General features: G+C 41.1%; 1 protein-coding gene across 3 annotated transcripts in view; it reads right to left on the bottom strand.

Moving 5' to 3' along the window:
* Positions 1 to 22530, bottom strand: part of Fmn1 (formin 1) — a 365829-nt gene that overhangs the window by 108042 nt on the left and 235257 nt on the right. For all 3 annotated transcript variants that reach the window (XM_036185303.1, XM_036185304.1, XM_036185305.1), the window contains 6 exons: positions 20856 to 20917; positions 18830 to 18918; positions 12290 to 12419; positions 10323 to 10469; positions 9133 to 9192; positions 2053 to 2173 (listed from right to left, as the gene is read on the bottom strand). In XM_036185303.1, the coding sequence (XP_036041196.1) occupies positions 2053 to 2173; positions 9133 to 9192; positions 10323 to 10469; positions 12290 to 12419; positions 18830 to 18918; positions 20856 to 20917 (609 nt within the window). The remainder of the gene's footprint in view (positions 1 to 2052; positions 2174 to 9132; positions 9193 to 10322; positions 10470 to 12289; positions 12420 to 18829; positions 18919 to 20855; positions 20918 to 22530) is intronic.

Genomic DNA, 22530 nt, shown 5'->3' with positions numbered 1-22530 from the left:
TGGAGGCAAGAGTGACACTCAGCAGCATCCCCAGCCAAAGTGAGATGCCCTAGGGAACCTGCCTCTCCCTTCTCCTCCCCTCCGTTTTCTATTCATCATCAAGCTCATATGAATAAGGACAGCCATGAGGATGTCAGGGGCGGTAGGCCTTCACGGGAAAGGGCAAGATCAAACAGAGATCAAGTTTCTTCCCAAACATCTATGAAGGGTCAGGCCAAGGGCTTTGCAAGGGTCAGAGAGATAGGACTAAGAATGGACACTAAGGGACAGTTCACATCTTGTATCCCCATTCCCCACTATGGACCTTTGCTGCCATCCTGAAAGTTGCCTGCCTCCTAACTCTACCACTGGAGAAGTATAGAGAAGACTCCATGTGATGGCTTATTATTCTGTTTTATTACAGTACAAACACAGCTGGTATCAGAGATAAAGATAAAACTGTCAGTTCCTTAAAAGAAAATTTAAAAAAAGAACCTAAGTTCACATAGAAGACTACTGTATAAAAGATCCATTTGGTTGAATTCATTCTCTCAACCACATCAACAACAGTGGGTGTGGGACAGAACCAGCATGCTCCTTTAAGAATAATTTACAAGGTTAAAAATATTAACTTGTAACCACTCTCCTTACTTGAATAAGTTTTATGTCCAAGGTAAATATAAATGACTCCCCCTGCCACAGTGAGCACATCTTTCCCACTTTGCTTCCATGTCCAGGCCGATCTCAAACTGAAGACTGGGGTTTTGGAGCACTCTTTCACAATAAACCTTTTTAAAATGTTTATTTTATGTTTGAGTGCAAAAATATTCCTGGTTGAAACTCTGCATTTCCTCAAGTCCTCCTTCTGGTACCTGGGGGCCCCATTTCCATATTAATACACTCTCTAAATTCTCCATAGAACACTTCCATTGGAGTCACACCAGTGTCCCGGCTAGTATTTATATTCCTGGACAAAGAGATGTCTCCATAGCGAAAACACAGGACTTGAGAGATGCCAAAGGAAAATTCCTGCCCAAGAGACATGTACTTTTTTTTTAACCTTCTAAAAAGCCAAAAATATGGCTTTCAGGCTTTTGGATTCTGTCATTAAAATTGTGAATTTAACTAAAATAGAACATTTACTGTGAGTTTTTAATCTATCTCAATAGAGTTGTGTCAAAACCAGAGATAGAGCTATGGCAGGCGTGCATATATGTGACAAGAATATGTCTTTATATATACATATGTGTGTACATGTACCTATATACATGAATATGTATATATGTAGTAAAATAAGCTTAGAAAAATATATGATATGTAATTGGATAGGCTCGATCAAAACAGAGGACACCTGCCTCTGACCAAAGACAATTTCCCTAAGTCTCGACTTTCTCATCTCTAAAATGATGCTAATATAGTTCCTGCTTATCATAGTTGTTATAAGAATGATTTAAAAAAAGGTATGCTTGTAATAAGCAGCCATTATTATTAAAGCTGTAACTACTGAATATCAGAAGAAGGCAGATATGGAGCAGGAGAGATAGCTCAGTAGAAAACAGCTTGCCTTATAACTATGAGGACTCAAGTTTGAATCTCAGAACTTTTTTTTTAAAAGCAGGTATGGTGGTGCACACTTATAATCTTAGCACAGGAGGCGGAGGGTAGGAAGGCCCCTGGGGCTTGTTGGTAAACCAGCTTAGTCTACTTGGTGAATTTCAGGTCAAGGAGAGATCCTATCTCAAAGACAAAACCAAAAACTACACCAAAAAGATGAGCTATACTCAAGAGCTGACACCCAACATGGCTGGCCTCCACACACACCTGCATGCAAACTCCTCCAACCACAAACAGATGAGTATACAGGGGTAGACAATGACATGGCAAGACACAGAGATGCCAAATGATCACCAGCTAAATCAGAGGAATGTGTGGATTTACTGCCTGCAAATACTGTCCTGAGAAGGAATGTCCCATGATGGCTGCAGTAGCCCATGGGGGATCTCCATACCAACCAACGAGTCAGCCATCAAATGAAACTGTTCTAAGAAGTCACCTTTACAATTATCCCATTACCTTCTAGCTGTCGCTTCAGTTTTCTCAAATCTTTTACGAGGTCTTCAAACTTGACTTGGGAGGCCAGAAAGAAATCTTGAGGTTCAGGTAGTGGGAAAACACTCTTGTCTGTTCCAGCTTCCTAAAAGATAGGGAAAAGAAAAGCACAGGGCTGGAGTGATGGCTCAGCAGTTAAGAGCACTGGCTGCTCTTCCAGAGAACCCAGGTTCAATTCCCAGCACCCACACACGGCAGCTCAAACTGTTTGTAACTCCACTTCCATAGGATCTCACACCTTCACACAGACATATGTGCAGGCAAAACACCAACGCACATAAAAATAATTTTAAAAAATTAGAAAAAATAAACAAACATACCAAATTAACTAGTAGAGCCATTCTATTTCCTGCTTGTTGCTTCTGTTGACATTCCGCAGCATCAGTCAGAAAAAAATAAGCTGACTCATGTGGTTAAATAGGAATCATGGCACTGCTCTCTTAAACCAGGACTCTGTACTTTGAAACCTTTGAGTATCTTTTTGGTCTTCCTGTCATTGAGACTGGCCACAGTGCTGGCATGGGCTGCGTTTCTATCTTGCCTTATGAGTGGAAGAGGAAACTGTCAGGTAGATTCTCATCTATTTCTCTCTATTCCCATGGAAAGAGAGAGAGGGGAAACACATGAAAGTTCTTACATTGAAAGTACTTGTTTGAGTTACACATGCAAGCAATCAGCTAACCCACCTTAGGGTGTGCCAGTGGGTGTGGATTGGACAAGAAGGCACTGAGTGGGGCATGCTAACTCCCCTCCTTTACTTTCCCTTTCTGCAGCTTAAACTCTGGTGTGTGTGTGTGTGTGTGTGTGTGTGTGTGTGTGTGTGTGTGTACAATCCGGTTTTTTAATGTGTATATGTGTGTGTGTACAATCCGGTTTTTTAATGTGTATATAAAGCTCCTGTAAATGCTTTTGGTTTATCTTAGGAGGTATTCAGTGCAGACATGGTTGAGTATGGTTTTGACAAGGTCCACAGCTCTATCTGATGGACGATCTGAGCTGTGAATTATCTTAAAGGATAGACACTTCAGGCATACCGAAACATAAGCGGAGCCTTAAATATCCTCCACAGCTAGGCTGCTTTCTCCTGAGTTGTTTAATGTAAGCTGCTATCTTGCGTATCTTAGTCTTCGGTTGTTTTTCTCTGTGCACAGGTTCCTTTGCCAGCTTTCCTCACACTCCATCTTTCCGAGTGCCATTAGGACTAATTCCAAATGCTGAAAGTGCTTTACAAGGCACTTTATGATCTGGCCTGTGTCTACAGCACCAGCCTTAGACCTATCTTCCCCCAACATCAAGTGTTATGCCCAAGCTTTCATGAAACAAGAGAACAAGCCAGTTTTCATACCTCTAGACCCTTGTTGACAAAGCTGTTCTTTTCCATTTCCTTAGATTCTCCTTATAGTTCCTTGTTCATACTTGTTTTTTAAGTCTTAACATAAACATTACTTCCTCAAAGATTTCCAGGACCTCTCCAAACTTGCATGTATCTCAGTGTTATTCAAGAGTGTCTAAGCCTATTGCCATGGCATTTATTGCTATTAATTTGAGTATTTTTTTAACCATTAGATTGTATGTCTGATATACTAGACTATAAACACATCAATGGTAGGGAGTCTCTCTTGTTCTTGAAATAGTATATCGTATCTGACATATCAGTAAATGGTTTTAGTTAGGCACCACTGCAGACAGTTCATGAAATATTGCTTTGTGAAGTATGCAAATTTATTATATCTATTTTAATAATATGTAGTTTTAATAACTTCATACATGTATAAGGTATGTTTTGGTCAAATCTACTCCCCATTACTACACTCTTCAAATTCTTCCCTTTTCCCCTACAACTACTTTTCTCTTCCAACTTTTCATGCTCTCTCTTAAGAGTATTGAGTCTACTTAGTACTCTCTGCATGCAAATGAATATAGAATCATCTACTAGAGCATGGGTAGGTTCTCAGTGGCTTCATCCCTGAAGAAAAATGACTCTCTTGGAGCAGTCATCAATTTCCAGAGTCTTGTGGGTAAAGGGTTTGACTTTTGGAACCCCTCCACCATCCACATTGGGATTTTGGCTGTTTTCATCTTACCCAGGTCTTGTGCATGCAATGTGATAGAGAAGTCCTGCTTAGAGCTGACCACTCCACAGTACCAGACATGGAGTTTATGACTCTATTTTCCTATAGTTTTAGGAATTGCCTGGATCCTTCCCCTTCCTCTAAGTCAGTCGTTCTCTACCGTTGGGTCTCAAGCCCTTTGGGGTCAAATGACCCTTTTATAGGGGTTGCCTAAGACCATTGAAAAACACAGATATTTATATTACAAGTCATCATAACAGTAGCAAAATTATAGTTATGAAGTAGCAGCAAAAATAATTTTATGGTTAGGGGACACCACAACTTGAGGAAGTGTATTAAAGGGTCTCAGCATTAGGAAGGTTGAGAACCACTGATCTAAATCTTTCAGATTCTTTGGAGGCTTGGGGAAGGTGGCTCTCATCATTTTATCAGTACTTAAACCACCCATATTTCCCCATCTCCCTATACTTATTTTTCTACTTTAAAAACAACTGGAATGTTGTGAATATCAAATCTGAATGCAAAGTGAAAAGCCATCTAAAGCATGCCCTACAAAGCACCATGGGGACCCACACTGGAGGAACTCCAGTATAATACTTTATAAGCTTTGTGTCCAATTCTATCATGGCTTCAATTTTTTTTATGAGGTAGGAAAAAAGAAAATGCTGGTAATGAATCAGTCTGGTAGGATCCAGTCAAAGTACTGGGAGTTGACAAGGCATTTTCTCTGAATAACTTTCTTCAACCTCCACAAACCTAGACTTGGACCCAATGCCAGGCAGAAGAAGCAAGAAGCTGAAAGGACTCACCTATCCTCAGGTCCCTGCTCATCGTCACTGGCCACAAAAATCATCACTTTTGCCCAAGGGCAAAGAACTTCATAAATCACACAACTCCCCTTTGTGCAATGTGTTCTTCAGTGAACACTGATAGGGCACTACACAAATGTGGATAGGGCTCATACCCTGTGTGCAACTATTCTGATCATATTTTCCTCCACAAAGTCAATTCCATGGCATCCTGCTCTCACTAACCACCATATTCCATGGACTAATCTCAGCCTTTCTACAGAACAATTGACTGGCTAGAAACATCTGCCCTTGGGGAATCTACAGTTACAAATGTCACCTGCCAAGATTCCTCAGGGTAGTTCTGGCCTGTGGGTACTTGTTGTCAGAACTTGGAGTATGTTCAGATGTGCCTTCTGCTGCTAAATTTCCCGAAGCTCAGTGCATCTTCCTCACTCCAGAAAAACAAAACTATTTTCTCACATCTAGTTCTTTACATTGGCCAATTTATTCCACTTTTGATTATATTTATATTATATAATGTAGTTAATGCTTATTAGACCAGGGACATCTCCCTGGTAGACACTAAAAAGTTAACAGCGAATTCTGGCTCTCAAAGAAAAATGTCAAGATCATTGATAACTTATATACTATTCACAGAAGAAGCAAAAGAGATTGTTGGAGACCTGAACAGAATATTCACCCAGGCTTCCAAGGTGAGAGCTTCAAAGATTTCCTTTAAGGATCAGGATGTGAGCAAATACTTATGTAAGGGGGGAGCATGAAACATTGGATTGAATGATTGTTTTAATATAGTTTTCATTTTTACAGATGCACATTAATTATGCTTAGTAATTGAAAATTTAAAAAGTATCGTAACTCTAACATCCCCAAATAATGAAATGTATTACTATATATCGTTCCAGGTTTTTTCTGAGTTAGTGTTACATTTACATCTACCTATTTTAAATATGTGTGTGTATGCATTTATAATTTCAAAACACATGCATATAATTTTTCTTGTTTTAAACATGTGCATATAATTTTTCTTGTTTTTTTTTTTGAGACAAGGTTTCTCTGTGTAGTCCTGGCTGTTCTGGAACTCTGTATACAAACTGGCCTTGAATTAAGAGGCCCATCTGTCTCTGCCTCCCTGCTGGGATTGAAGGCATATGCCACCAAACCACCCTATTTTATGCATATATATACATAATTTAAAAGCAGACAGATTATTTTCCAGGGCCACTACATTGTGTCCTAAACACTTTCTGTTGGGGCATATTATTTTAAAGTTTGTTGCATTTTTTCCTACTGCTTTTGTTAACAATTCAAAGATGTGTTTGATTAAATAAAATTAACCTGTAAACAGGAGGCTGAGTCAGCAACTAGCTGACAGGAAGCAGTAAAAAGGAACCACATATAGCAAGGGTTTTTTAAGTGGGGCTGAGACAAGGACACTGGGACTTTTCGAAGACACCAGCAAAGGGAGAAGGTTAGCTACTTGCTATTCAGCAGATTAGAATTCCACCTCAAACCTTGAATTGTGAATTCCTTAGATTTAGATAAAGTTTCCCCTAGTAACTTTGAAATAGTTGGTTCCTGAGGGAACATTATCCCCTCAGGCTGCTGCCCTTGTGGCTGAAGCCATTGCTAAAGGGCAGCTACTGTAGATAATAAAAAACAGTTAACAACAATTGGTGCCCAACATGGGGCTCAAACCATGACCCTGAGATTGAGAGTCTCAAGCTCTACTGACTTTCCACAGCAGTCTATTATTTCATTTGACAATTCTAACATGATTCATTTGTTAAGCATTGGATACCTACAAAAAAAAAAAAAATCAAGTTTTTTGCTACTTTAATTATCATAAGCAGAATAGTAATGCAAGTCCTCAGTTATAAATTCCTAGAAATCTTATGCATATTTCTAGAGTTTTTGATATAGGAAGGCTGAAATCTTTTTAGCTCACTAAGCATATATGTACCAATTAAGCAAAGGTGTCCCTGGAGGATTGCTGGACCATGTTTTAGTTTTAATTCCTTGAGGACTGCCCAAAATTTGATTTACACAACACCTCAGAAACCATTTTACATTCTCAGAAACTATGGTCAAGGGTTCTAAGTAGCCCCTAACATGGTAATATCATTTTCTTTCTACAGTGATTGTCCTAAATGGGTATGTTGGGATATCTTGTTGTGGCTGTGACTATTGATTAGTGATGCTGAACATTTCTTGGTATACCTGTTGATCAGTACTGTGGTCTTTCTTTATATAAAATTATGTAATTTCTTTATAAGGGTCTGCAATTCCCTGAATAAATCCACAATACATGTTAATAACGTCATGGGGAGTTTTCTCCCTAAGACCTCCAAATATGTTATTTCTTGAGAGGAATAATAGAAATGTAAAAGGATTGAGAGATGGTCCCATGATTAAGAGCATTTGCTGTTCTTGCAGAGGACCTGTGTAGTTGGTGACCTTCTCTCCAGCCCCTGCCAAGCCCTGTTAGTCCAACAACCCATTTATAAAATAAACATAAAGACATTTATATTATTTAAACTGCTTGGCCATTAGCTCAGGCCTACCATTGTCTAGCTCTTACTCTTATAATTAGCCTATTTCTATTAATCTATACTTTGCCACGTGGCTCGTGGCTTAACAGTACCTTACATCTTGTCATGGCAGCAGCTGGCAGTCTCTCTACCCAGCCTTCCACCTCCCAGAATTCTCTTCTCTCTTGTCCCACCTATACTTCCTGCCTGGCCACTGGCCAAACAGCATTTTATTTATACAGAGCGATATCCACAGCAGACCTGGATTCATTTGTCAGCACACATTCAGCAGCTCACAAGAGCCTGTAACTCTAGATCCAGAGGACCCAATGCTGATGCCGTTTTCTGGCTTCCACCTGTCATATATGTGGTATATGTATATACAGGCAGGCAAACCTCATGTAAAATAAAAATAAATCTTTTTTTTTTTAATTTGAGACATAGATAGTTCTAATCTGGATGAACATCAGAGTCTTAGGTCTTGATTCACTTGAAGTAGAGATCTATTTCTATTTTGAATATAAAAGTTGTATTGGAAACACACATAAAAGACTATGAGGGGGCTTAGAGCAGCAGTTCTCAACCTGTGGGTCTTGACCCCTTGGGAGGGAGTTCTCTCTACTTTGAGATTTTTGTCTTTTTGTATCAATTTCAACAACCAACGAACAGTCCTCCTTTCTCCTCAAAGTGAGGACTCTCAGTTCTTAGTTCCAAAAGAAGGAATAAAGGAGAAAATTGTGCTCAGGAGTATATACAAAGAAGTGCTCAATTCCAATTGAAATGTATTCTAAGCAGATAGCATGTTCTTGCTCTGTTTTCTTCTCAAATTTAATGCCTCTAACTTGTTCCCTGAGGTACTATTTGTAGACTTTTGGTAATTAAGGTAGATGTGGTACACAAGGCTTTAATTCCAGTACTTAGGAGGCAGAAGCAGGCAGAGTGAGTTCAAGTCCAGCCTGGTCCACATAGTGAGTTTCAGGCCAGTCCAGGATACTTGCTAAGACCTTTTCCCCCAAAACAAACTAACAAATAAAAATAACTAGGCTGGGGAGCTAGCTCAACAGTTAAAGGAGCTAACTGTTCTTACATTGTTCTTACTGTTTCCCAACATCAGTGTGGCAGCTCACAGTTACTGCAATTCCAGTTTAGGGGATTTGAAACCTCTTCTGGCCTCTGCAGGCTCCTGCATACATGTGGCACATATAAACTCACACAGGCAAACACACATACACATAAAATATGAATAAGTAACTAAATGTCTTTAAAAAGAAGAAAATTATAGTGTTTTGATTTCCTCAATGTTGAGCAGTAGCTCAGAATTCAGTTTCAACTCTAATCAACTCCTGAATGAATCTAGAGTTCAGAAAACCCCATCATCTGGTCATGAGGCAATGAGGGATCTATCTGAAGCTGGCAGACTCAGTGGCCTCCTGTCTTTTTGACACTTCCTTTTCTAAAACCCAGGTGTACCTTTTTATCTTCACTGGGGAGCTCTGTTTCAGACACAAAGTTGGACTGGAGGAAAGCCATCCCTCCATGTAGACCAAATCTAGTTCCTGAATGCTAAGGATTCATTAGAGTTGAAACCTGCCGGAACACTGATTTCCCCAGTGCTGTTTTCTTATTTCCTACCTGATCATAGTACCGCAGATAATACTTCACGACATAGTCCACCAGGTTCATCCCATTGTCCTAGGTTTAAAAGAGAAGGCCAAATGACAGCAGTTCACAGGAGACCCTGAATGCTTCCCAGGTGAGAACTGAAAACCCAACTCACACTGCTTACCATTTGTGAGACTGAGTCCTATTTCTGTTACATAATGACCAGATTTTCCTTCCTCCTCCTAGTTTCATTCATTTTTTTAATGCCAGCTATAAAGAGAAATGACACCACACCACTTTTTCCCCCCCAGGAGGAAAACTCAAACAAAATAGGTAATTCAGGAGACCATCGAGATTCCGGCTAAGACAAATATACAAACAAACAAAAATCATCACCCCATATTTCCTGGCATGCTGCCAAGACAGGAGGGGGTGGGAAACGCGAAAGGGAGCTGTGGACTAGAAGAGAAAACCATCTCTCCCTTCCGACTTCTCAGAAAATGTGTGCTCTTAATGGCGTGAAAAACAATCAGGGCCAGCTTAAAAGGAAAGCCGTGCCACTTTATGACCCTGGAAGGCCAGGGGGAGCGGGCCCTCCCACAAGGCAGCCTTTGTGTCCTGTTCACAGGGGTCTAGTTCTAATTTGCCTGTGTATTTCCCTTCTCTGCTCCCCCCTGCCCCCATGGGACGCCCAGATATGGGCTGGTTGTTTCTAAAAAGGTGGCTCCACAGGGGTGTGGAGCCAAATGATAATCAGGCTCAGGGAGTTGACAGGAGACTCCAGCCCCAATTGTTGTGGGCAAAAGAATAATTCAAATACTAGGCTCAACAGTGTCTGCCACTCAAGAATGAGTAAATTACAAGTGGTCAGTACTAAATTCAAACAGACTTTAGCCTCTGCCTTATGACTAATACAAAATGCTGTTTCAGCTTGTACTGCAGTAGTACTTCAATGTCTAACCATATATGTTAGAGCCTAAACATATAATGTATTTTATCACTCAAAATGAGGTCTAATATTAAAGAGATAAAAGGCCACGTTCAAGGAAAAACAAAGCACAGAAGGGGAAAACAGAAATGTATGCTTTCAGCTAAATGATCACTATTAGAGGAAAGATAAGATAAATGGATCCGTCTGTAATACTTTGTTTTAAATTAGAGATTCGTAAGAAAAATAACACTAACACGTAGACACTTTAGTATGAAAAGTAAATAAATACCCGACTTTTGACGTCTTTGAGTTTGGGTAGGATTTCTAAACCATATCCATCTGCTTGCCCTCGAGTCCTATTTCCTCCATTCATATAATTTCCAAAAGCCAGAATGAGAGCTAAGATGTCCTTTACACTCTTCATGTGCAGCAAGCCCTGCGATGGCAAATACAAGTCATTATGGTCTGAACTCCAAACACAGTCATGTCTGCTCAACAGCAAAGGCTTCTTAAAGTAACCAAATCCTGTTACCTGGCTTGTAACCAGTCATATTAACAGTTGGCAAATATAAGATACATTTCATTAAGCGGTATCTTGTGGGTAGGGGAGCACAAACAGCCACAATTTCCTACTTCTGCAACAAAGTTCTAATAACGAGGGCTGGACCTTTGTGTTTATTTTTCATTTTGAGGCAGTTTTGATCTTGGTACTTTAAAGTACTTATAGGTTAATAACAGAGAATGTAGTTATTTTTTGATAATTCTAAGTCATAAAAGGTCAGGTGTCTTTTTAGGACCTCTTTTGGAACCACAGGCCTATATACAAAGAATATAGTCAAACTTAGAGTAGACATAACAGCAAGAGTAGGCATAGTCCTACGAGATTAATTTTGATAAGGCACTTTGAGGTCAGAGGTTATATTAAGTTTTTTTCAAAATGTACCTTCCCTGGGAGTTTGCTTCACATTTATTAACTTTCACAATGTTAAACTGCCAAGCATTTTCTTTAGCTTCCTATCTCTTTCAGTTCCCTCTCTCTCTCTCTCTCTCTCTCTCTCTCTCTCTCTCTCTCTCTCTCTTTGGTTTTTTGAGACAAGGTTTCTCTGTGTAGCTTTGCACTTTTCCTGGAACTCACTTGGTAGCCCAGGCTGGCCTTGAACTCACCGAGATCCACCTGGCTCTGCCTCCCGAGTGCTGGGATTAAAGGCGTGTGCTACTACCGTCCGGCACGTTTTTCTCTCTTAATCTTTGCTTCAAGTGCAAACTTTCAAACAGAAAGTCTTCCTTATACGATTAGTTGTCTTTATCATCTTTTTTTTTTTTTTTTATTACATTTCCTTGTGGTATGGAGTGGGTGGCTGTGGGGGCATGCAAGTGTCTGGAGGTCACAGGACAACCTACAGGAACTGGTTCTTTCTTTCCACCATGCAGACCCTGAAGATCAAGCTCAGATCATCAGACTTAGTGGCAGGCGCCTTACCCACTGAGCTATCTTGCCAATCCAGCTTTATCTTCTTTTATTTTAGGATAAAAAGAAAAATAAAGTTCAGACCTAGGTAGACTTCTGCCCTGGTCTCTCAGAGGTTATTAATACATATATTATATGTTGGTAATGGTTATTCTTTCTTCATTGAAAATTATATGTCACAGGGGAAAAAATCATGCCTTCTGGCAAGTGATGAAGTATTAGAGAATTTGTGGAACACACTTATATCATGATCTTAAGAACATGGATGAAAGTGAAAGGGCTGGGGATTAGACGTGAGCTTTGTTCAGAATGTGGTGTGTGTTGTCAGTCACTCACAATCACAGTTAGTTACTTCAAGTCTCCAGGATGTTTTCATTTTATGATGTAGACAGATTTCAGATGATCACCTTCATGGGCTTCAAGTAAAATCTCTTCGTGATTTGAAGAGTTGAACAGGGATCAACCTATTTTGTTTTTAGTTTTTGGTGGCCAGTATGTACACAGTGAGGTATTGACATTTTATTTATTTATCTTTTTAGAATCTGTAAAAAAAAGATTATTTTTCCCTCTCTTCCCTCTCTGCTTCAGTTCACATCTCGCCGTTTCTTTCCTTCCCTAACCTCCATGCACTTGGACAGGACAAACACCACACTTCCCTTCAACAGTCAATGTAAAGTACAGACGACTTACATTCTATAAATCACTAATGTTGGGTCTTCCTCACCTCTCATTTCCTCATTTCCTCCCAATAAGGGCAAAGCAGGCTTTAAATTAAATGGCAGACATACCTTAGAGGCTCGTGTGACAATCTCTACTTTCCTGTGTAAGGAAGTAACACCCTCGGAAAACACAGCCCTGAAGATTATACATTGGGCACGCTCAGCAAAATTGGGAATCTGGGCTAACTCATGCAGAAATCTGTAAAAATAAAAATAAATCATTTTGCTTTATGCGTAGTCATAGGGGAAACTTAAGAAAGAGGACTGGTACAGATCGACCAAGGGGAACATTCCTTACATCATGATTTCAGTTTATAAAGGGAGTCAGCTGGGCTGACTTAAAGAACTTCATCTGCTCCATTGTTGACAATAGGGCCTCTGTCTAGTAAGCTCATATGATGGTGAATAATGTAGATGAGAAGAAAGTTTATGCAAGTATTCTGAAAATGTTACCTCTCTCGTGTGATCCAAACAAGAGGCTAAACCCAGATGGAAAGCCCTGGTCTTTACTGTATGAGATGACACAATCAATTCTTGTGTCATGTAGAATTTTCTAAAAGTATATCAACGTAGGCAGAGCAGACTGAAGACTTTGGAAAAATGCCTACAGTCAAATGATAAGACCTTGCTGAAGTGAGATTGTTATTATTTTTGTTCAATTATGTAACAGTCTATGATCTCCTTTTCCATATATTTGTTAACCCTTTGTCTCAATTTACCCACATGGGTGCAGCTGATAGATAGCTCAGTACTTAGAAGAAAGCAGAAGCTCATAAAGTAGATAGTCTAAAATCTTTAAAAAGTATGCCAGACAGCTCTTGAGAGTCAAAATTGGTTAATGCTCCACACACAGTAGCTCACTGTCTGGGTGACTGGGCACCAAATGAAGCTGGAAGAGCAGCCTGCTTTTGAGGCCAACCACCAACTACCAGTGGAAAGGATATAAAGTAATATGAGTTGAAATGGTTGGCTATGAACTCAGAAAGGGAGAGAATCCACTAACAGCCCTTAATTTCATTTTGGAGTTGAAATGATTATTAGCAGCTATTTCTGAAAGTCTTGGTCAATTCACAATACCATCACTTTGAAATTATGAAGTCTCCCACCAAATATAGTTTTGTAGATGAACTCAGCTGTTACTCTCTCTGTGTCTAATGAAAGAGGAGCAGCAGGAAATGGAGCAGATGGAGCTGGAGTAGCAGATAGGGCAAGGGGAAGAGAAAGGGGAGGAAAAGAGGAGGGGTCAACTTTCTTCTTCTATTGGCAGTCTTGCTATGTAGCCCAGACAGCCTCTAACTCACTATTCTCCTGCCTCAGTATCCTCATTTATTGAAATTATAAGGATGTACCACCATCCCTGCTTCTACGCTCCTTTCTGTCCTTAAGGGTTTTTTTTTGTTGTTTTTTGTTTTTGATTTTTTGCTCTGTATTCTGTTCTTTCCACAGGATTTTGGGGGGAGGTGATTTAGTGTTCTTGTTTGTTTTTGTTGTATACTTGTTTTTGAGACAAGGTTTTACTTACAGCTTACTTACAGTTTAGGATATCTCAAAATTTCAATCCCCCTGTCTCAGCTTCCCAAGTACTGGGATAATAGTTGTGTAACACTCCAACCTCCTAAGATTTTGGATTTAATACATTTTTTATAATCAGCCATTTTTCTTAAGTCTTCTGACCAGGTCCTAGTTGTTGTCATTTCCCCCTGCCCAGCCTTTTCAAATACTGTGGAAATGAAGCTTGGGGGACTCAAACTAGAAAACACTCCCTTCTCTTCGGGTTCTGAGCCTACAGCCACAGTTATTAGCACGCTGCATACTATTGCATTGAAGAGAACATGGCAGCGTTGCATAGGGACAGGAAGAGAGTAACTGCCTTTCTTTTCTAATTTGTTCCCTCATGAGTACAGTGCAGAATTGACCAGAGTCATTCATCACGAGTGACATCAGAGTTGTCGCCAGTTTGCACAACGAGCAGGAAACATCTCTGGGGACTGGCAGCATTTGGTTCTGTGATGAGTTCTGGGAAGGTTGACTCCTTAAGATGCTGCGAGCCAGTCCAGAAAGAGCCCTGCATTTTTCACCTCCCCACAGCAACTGTGTCATCTCTTCAGACCCTGTGAAGGACCTTGGTCTCTCAACTAAGTAAATGGCCACTAGAGATGAAGACAGTAACGAGGGTGCAATAGATAGCCTATGAGTGAACAAACAGAGCAGTGCTTTGGTTCACCCACCAGGACATGGATGGGAAACAGGTAATTCAGGAGGAAAAAGAACTAATGGTCTCTTAGAGGAGCCATAGGACCCAATTGTGGAAACAAGACTAGAGGCTCTTCAACAAAGAAAAGAGTGAAACTGCAAAGCTATCTGATTAAAAACTTACAGAGGATGAGGGCTTGCTCTGGAAAGGTTCTCAAAGCATCTTAAGGCCCCAGGTCTCAAGGAGTTGGGAGGGGACGGCAGATGAAGGGGCTTTACTTTTGCATAGAACCTATCACTGCTAATGAGTCCTAGTGCATTAGCCGTGGTCACTCAGTTCTTCAGCTGTGTGTAAAGCCTTTACAGTACCTCAGGCCTGGGAACAGGATTTGGCTTACGTATGGTTCCTTTTTGACACTGAAAAAGACACTCATAATTACTGAAGTGTGGAAAAATTGTGATCAGTGATGCGAGGCTTGAGGAGGCAATGTTAGCTGTGGTCACTGAGCCTCCCCATGATGCTGTGAATGGCATGGCTGACAACCAGAGAAGTGAGCTGAGACAGGTTAGATGGTGTCTGTAAGGAAGCTGGGGGAAAGTAAATGGAGTTTTGCATTCTGAAATGTACGTTTTCTGAACAAATGGAGGGTTTCAGGCAGAGACATAATACTTTTAATTTTTTATTTCATACAATCACCATAGCAGTGGCATGGTGACCTGGAAACAGCAGCATATTTCAGGCTTGGGGAAGTGGAAGGGACCTTGCAAGGGGAAGAAGGTAAGAGGTCCTGTGATGGTGGAGAAAGGCAAATAGGTAAGAGGGCTGTGGAGCAGAAAGACCCTGGGGGACTGGTCCCTCGTGATGCTGGAAGAGGCCAAGATGACTTCTGGGGTTTGGCCTTGGAAACATTTGGTAAAATTTAAAGATATAAAACACAAGAGAAGTAAAATCAGAAAAGAAAATATATGAATTTATGGAACTTTTAACACAAATATAAGCAGGCAAAGGCTCAAGGAAAGGCACTATTGCTCTTTCCTCATCTGTCTGGAAGGTGCCAGAAGGAAAGGTCATCCATATCAAAGGCTCCTTGAACCAAGCGTTTGATGAACTCTGCCCCCTGCTCCCTTGTGCTGTATGTCTACTCGTAAGTGCTGGGATAATAAGCCATTACAGACCCCCAAGCACAGTATCTTGAATAGTAGGGCCTTCATATTTACAGATATTCATGGACTAATTTCCATTTGGGCTACTCAACAGTTTAATTCTAGATTTTATAACAGAAAAGACAGACACTCGAGCGAGGGAGCAATGTGGTTTATTTCCCTGGGAAGGACTATAGCTCAGCCTGCACTCACAACAGAAGGGCTGGGGCTCACTCACAGTCACAGTGGCAACTCAGCTGACAGGTGGGATGATGCTGTGTGGTCCGGCATTTGAAAAGAAACTAATGTGATCTCTCTCTCATCATTCCCCAAAACCCTTGGTGATATGATCTAAGGTATGTGCTCAACAGTGGTCTCATCCACGGTATTATTCCACAATGTAGCCTATACTCAAGGAAGCAAAACACTACAGCTAGTTGTGGACCTCTGTGAAAGGTCCTAATGTGATGTGCACAATGTCCTCACTGCAGACCACAGGAGGCCTAATCAGTCAATAGGTCTTACCAGGAGTGCCACACCCTCTCTCCTCTCTCACTGACAATCTCAAAGCAGGAAATAAAGGGAGCGGAGGGACATCCCTGGAGTGAGTGGCTCTCAGACAGCCAGGTCCCAAGCAGATGACACCTCTGTAGAAATGGTTTTCTAAATCTGGCACTGGGGTGTAGGAGAGTTGATGAGGTGAGTGATGAGACCAGCCTCTCCATGCTGTGATTTACAGGACTGGGCAGCATACGGCTCTTAAGAAACTGAAATGCTAAACTCAATGATTCATATTTCCCAGTATGTAAAACATGCTTATAGTCCACTCATTGGGAATAAGTAGCAAATAAAATCGCCAGAGAACCAGTCTCTGGCATAGATCAGACAAAAGCTGCCTTCAGGGACGTGGAGAGCAAAGGTGAGGTGTGCTTGAGTCTGGGGACCTCAACCTCTCGATGCCAGTCCCTGAGCCTCGTCTGCCACCTGAGTAGCCCCACATGACAGGTATCGTTGCCTCCAGTAACAGTGGTGAGTGTTCAGGGAATCAGCACAATGGCCCTCCGAACTTCGAAAATGCTTATCTAGCTAGATCCTGGGTGGTGGTAGGGGGGATAACAAGTAGTGCGCTAATTAGTTGCCACCATTATTCTATGCCCTGGCAATTAGTGCTGAGAAATGATGCTGGGAGGTTGTACTACAAAAGGCAGAGGAATGCCTCTCTTGGCAGACACACACTGTCCATTTCACATCAGTGGTTCATTGTACCCCATCCCCTCAACTTACGGCAGGTTTTACTGAGTGTGGACAAATTAGAGCTAATGGACCAAACCCAACCAGCCATTTCTACTTGTGTGACTTGTGACCTTAAGAATGGTTTTATATTTTAAATGATTGTAAAAAGTATAGGAGTATTTTTGAGATGGAAAATAATGCAAAATTCAAATCTTGGCAATTTTAAATAAAATTGAGGTCCAGATGTGTCCTTTTGCTTACATATTATCCATGGTTGCTTTTGAACTTTGATAGTACAATGGCTGACTTGAGGAGCCATGAGAGATCCTTTAACCCACAAAGTATAAAATACTATCTAGTCTTTTACAGGAAAAGTTTGCCAACCCCAGGCTTACAATTGTACCACATAATTGGGCATACTAACCCTGCCTAATTGTTTGATATGCCTTATCATCTCCAAATACTACCAGTGGCCGTACCAGTGTCTACATATCTCACCACTAGTCACTTCTCCAGTGATCCTTAGTGATTTAACAGGAGTTAATTCACAGTAGGTAAACCTGACTTCTGGGTAAGCAGCATCAGCAGTGGTGGAGGTGGTAGGGCTGATGGCTGATGTTAATGAGACAAAAGGACAGTAGAATCCCATCTGAATTGATCTATACATATTCTTAGGCTTTATGGACCAGGTTTAAGGGACAGGAGTCTGGGCTATAGTTCCATTTGAGAGGATCCCATCTAAGGTTCATAAGTTATCAGCAAGGTTTGACAGTATTTTGGGTAAACCTCGGATCTCTAAAAAACTACTTTGCCAGTCATTTAGAGATGCTTTCTTCTGGGTCTATGAGAACTGAGGCATCCAAACATACAGCATAGAGTATAAGACAGAACCTTGGGTGCCTGTAGGGGTAACCGGTTACACTCAATCTAATTTCTGCTTTCTCTTTGCTTTTTGTAGCTACCTCTCCTTGGCTGCAGAAGGCTAGCTTGAACGGAACGTGAAGCACTCCAAGTAGCAATCGGCACATGAGCCCCAAACTGTAGTGGATAGCCAACCCAGCATTGGCCTGGAAGTTCCAACCCCCATTGAGGCTTCAGTAATGATCACGCCCACAAGGCGGGGCAGAGGAGGGAGCCGAAGACTGAAGATCAGGAGGAGGTAGCTCTCTTGGTTTGGGGCTCTGGACGCTGGAGGTAGACTGAGCAGAGTTCTCCAGAGAACACCGCCGGACTGCGCTATACCTTTGCCAGACCCTGCAACCTATCCCTTCATTAGTAAGTTACCCCACAAAATAAACCTCCCTTTTAACTACGTGGAGTGGCCTTAATAATTTCACCAATACCAAACCAGCAGTGTGTTTGCAGTCTTAGTCCCTAAAGAGCTTACTGGGGACTCCTGGGAACTCATCTGTGACCTGAAGACCTCAAGGGTCAAACCAACAAGAAGCCACTCAGGTGTCCAGCAGAGGTCTGAGTTCTCAATGTGGGGGATTGGTACTACAAACCAAAGCTGACAGTTCTAGAGAATTAATGGAAACAAGAGCAAGCCACACAGATGGGGGATAAGAAAGACCTAACCTAATCAGCACAAGTGGAGAAGTTTGTGGGAAACCGGCCACCTTCAGGCTACATTTACTGAGCATGACATCTAAGAAAACCAGTCTGAATTTGGTTGGTGACTCCGCTATCATCTTTTTAACACATCAGCAAAACTTGAGGCAGCGCAGTAACGCCTTTTTCCTTCCTCAGTTACCCTTTTGGCTAAAATGTTTAGTCTAGGAGGAATTAAGTTGCTAGAACAAGAAAGGGGAGTGGTGTGGGGTGAAAGCAGGGGGAGAGACACACTGCATCCAACAGCACACATCTCAGCAGCCTTCCCAGCAGCCGAGTCATCCTGCTGGATGCAATAGGGCACAGAATGACGCTGTTGTAACTCAGCTCTCTGCACCATTTAGACTTGACATTCATAGCTGGGAGGCAGACAGATGGAGTTTATAGCTCTCCTTTCAGACTAACCAAAGGTATTTCAAGGATCCTTACTGTTCAGGTTTGTCCAGCAGCTTCAAGTCTTCTTCTTTGCATGTCTCGTAGTACTTTCTTATTTTAGTCAGTTCATCCTCTTGGGCTCGCTGCATCAAGAGTAGAGAAGAAATAAACCACACACACACACACACACACACACACACACACACACACACACACACACACATACATACACACACACATACATACACACACATACATACACACACACACACATACATACACACACACATACATACACACACACACATACATACACACACACATACATACACACACATACATACACACACACACACATACATACACACACACATACATACACACACATACATACACACACATACATACACACACACATACATACACACACATACATACACACACATACATACACACACACACACACACACACACACACACACACACACACACAGTCAAGTGAATCAGTCTCAGACCATAGGAATCCATTTGTGATCCCACACCCTGCAGCACTGGTATCCCTTAGGCCTCACCCCAAGCATAAGAAACTCTACAGTTGGGCCCAGAAAACCCTTTCCAGTCATTCTGATACAAGTTCAAGTTTGGCAGTCACTAGCTAAAGCAAACGGTCATGACAAGTGCACGCATCCAGACACACAGCTTAACAGAGTTGAGAGCTTGAGTCTTCTGTGGGGCAAGCTGCCCTTACTTTCTTCCTCCACGGGCTTTCCACACTATTATTTGTAGTTGCTATTTTCTTTTTTCCTGAATTTCATAGGTGTGTGTTATTTACACCACTTATTTAGGCATTTAGTGACACACTTTATAATTTGCCCAACATTTCCTGTTGTGTACAGACTTACTTCCTCTACTGGCCATATGCATACTCTTGAAAACATGACAGTGACAGAAAGCATCAGGAAGGCACCTTGCTTGATAGAGTTCTTTGCCATCAATTACTGTATCCTCATTTTTCAGGGGATAAGTCCCCAAGGCTTGCACTAATCTACTGATAATGAGTTTTGGATTCGGGATCCTCACACTATCCTCCAGGCACTCAATAAATGTACCACTAACTCCCAATGGGTTTATTTGTGAGAACTATACTGATAGAAACAAGTAAAAAGCTCCTACCCAGCACTAAATAATTTTTTAAATACATGAAGAATGTGAAAATATGTAGGGAATTGGTGAGCTCCCTGGGCTATATTAGACTATGGAAATTTAAGGTCCCAGCCTTAAAGCCAATAATCCTGTGAGCAGAGTGACTATAACATGTCACAAGGCCCCATGCAGTTATCTGAGAATTGCCATGGTTTAGGGACTCCAGTTCCATCTATGTTTCTACATCCTGAAAGTCAATGAGCAGAATAGGTGACACTCATGGGACTTCTGATTCTCCAGAATCATGTCCTCACAAGAGCCTATGAATTCTGCTCACTATTTCCACTTACAAAGACTTTGTGCATTACAGTGATGTTTCTTAAACATGATTCATGATGTTCCTAAACTGTGTGACTCGGCTTTTGGAATGGGCTCTGGGCTCCATGAGAAGAACTTATAAGGTACTTAATCAATTCTTGTTCAATAGAAAAAAGTCAGGTAGGGTCCCACTCTAATCTGGATTTTAAAGCTAGAACACACAAATGCCATCTAATGCTGCCTCCTGCATGAAATGTCAGCAGCTCATCTGTTATGAGAATAATCATCCAAGCAGCTATAGGGATTCCTATTCCTCTGAGGAAGATACTGAGTGTGGCAGCATCAAGTAGGAGGCTCACTTTCATTCACTCTGTCAGCTAGCACTGGGGTCAGGCTCTAGGGTGCACCTGTGGTCTCTGCTTTGATGGTGTCAGTGAGATCTACTAGGGCAGACACTGCAGTGGGAGTTAAGAACACACCCCCTCATGTGTAAATTTGCATCTCTGAGTCTGCATCTCTTCCACATTGCATTCAGATCCTAACTACCAAAAACAGCTTGGTGATGTTTAGGGTAGAAATAAATATGAAAACTCCAGCTCTGTATGCCTTTGACACTCACATTTTCATATAAGGCTGCCAGGGTCTCCAGGTCAACCACAGAGTCATCCACGTTAAATATGGCTGTGAAAAAGAAATAAGAAAAAAAGGGATAAAGGCTTTGACTTAGTCCCCAAACCAATGTTCACTCCAGGCCCTGCTTCCCCACAATATAGGCCTGCACCTCTTACACAGGTTCTGCCTGCCAGTTTGTTTCTGTTCCCCTTCCTCTCATACCACGGGGGTTCATTTGAAAGCAAACTCAAAATTGTCCCTATGGCTGGCCTGAGCATTGGCCCTGCCTTATTTAATTCTTCAGGCTTTGAGTCCTTTCTGTAGTTTAATTTAGGCTCCACAGGAGAAGTGTTTGTGCTTTTAAACTAAATCAGTTTTGAGGTTTGAAGCACAATTTTAAATCTTTCTTCCCGGCTGGTAATTGAAGAGATTTAGCACTTAATGCAGAAGAATTGACTCTTGCCCATTACCAGGAAGGGAAAGAGAAGAAAAAAGAACGATGTTGGCAAATTAAATGAATTCAGGCATGTGATTTCAGGCACCTTTCTGTGGCCACCGCGAACATCTTGTTTGGATTAAAAAGACAAGAAAGAATAATCATTGTATCAATAGCAAATTAAGATCACAGAAACCTCCCAGGAACTAGTATCAAGATAAGTTTTTATTTCCATGTTTTTATTAGAATTCTACCTTTGGTTCTGTATCTTAAATGAGCCATTTTGCTGTTAGCTAGTATGCTTATGATTTCATCTGTGGAGGTTCCTTCCCAAATATGTTGAGATACACATGCAACAGATTTTTAAAGCTTTAGTGGAATTGGCTATCAAAGTGTTTGAAATTGGCAGGGCCCACATCTTTAAATAATTATTTAAAACTAATAAGGTTTTTCCCCTCAGCCCTACCTCCCTTCCCTGACTTTACATTGTGAAATTAACCAGCGTGCTAGTAAATTTTCTCTGTGGCAGGCTAATTAATTTTATTAAACCAACCAGTGATGCTCAGAATGCCTTGAAATTCTGCTCTCCAAGCTATTCTGCTCCTCCTATTGCACCATGTTTTCCTGGAGAATGTAGAGATCAAGGTGAAGGGCAGGTTGCTTCTGAATTTTTTTCCCCTCCTATCATTTAGAGTCATATGAGCACATTCAAACATTTCAATAAAAATTATTTAGTGGAGGTAAGAGCACATCCTGTCGTAGAATACCAAGGAGAATACTTAAATTCCTTCGAGGGCCACTTTCTCTAACTTAGACACTCATCCACAAGTTATTTCTAGACTTATAGATGGGAGGGAGATTGGACGATATGGAATTGTCCTTCCAGGAAAGCCAGTGTGAACCCTGACACACACACACACACACACACACACACACACACACACACACACACACACAATGTAGTTTGAGAAAAGAATGAGAGAACTTAAGTGTTTCAGGATCAGGACTGGTGCATTGTTTGTGGAGATAATACTGACTCACTAATTGGTCAGATGGACAATACATTTCCAAATGGCTGATGCTTTTAAACACAGGCAAATGAAAAAGGCCCAGAACAATGTCTCTTTTATGTGAACTCCAATATTCTGTTGTTTAAAATTAGCTGATATGAATGAATAAGAAAAGGCACAAACACAAAGATAGTTTTTAAAGGAATGATTGCTTAAAAAATCATGCACCCTGAGTA

This window comes from Onychomys torridus, chromosome 4 (genome assembly GCF_903995425.1).
Source record: "Onychomys torridus chromosome 4, mOncTor1.1, whole genome shotgun sequence".
Classification (NCBI taxonomy): domain Eukaryota; kingdom Metazoa; phylum Chordata; class Mammalia; order Rodentia; family Cricetidae; genus Onychomys; species Onychomys torridus.
The sequence above is the reverse complement of the archived record's forward strand: the minus strand, read 5'-3'. Positions and strand labels throughout refer to the sequence as shown.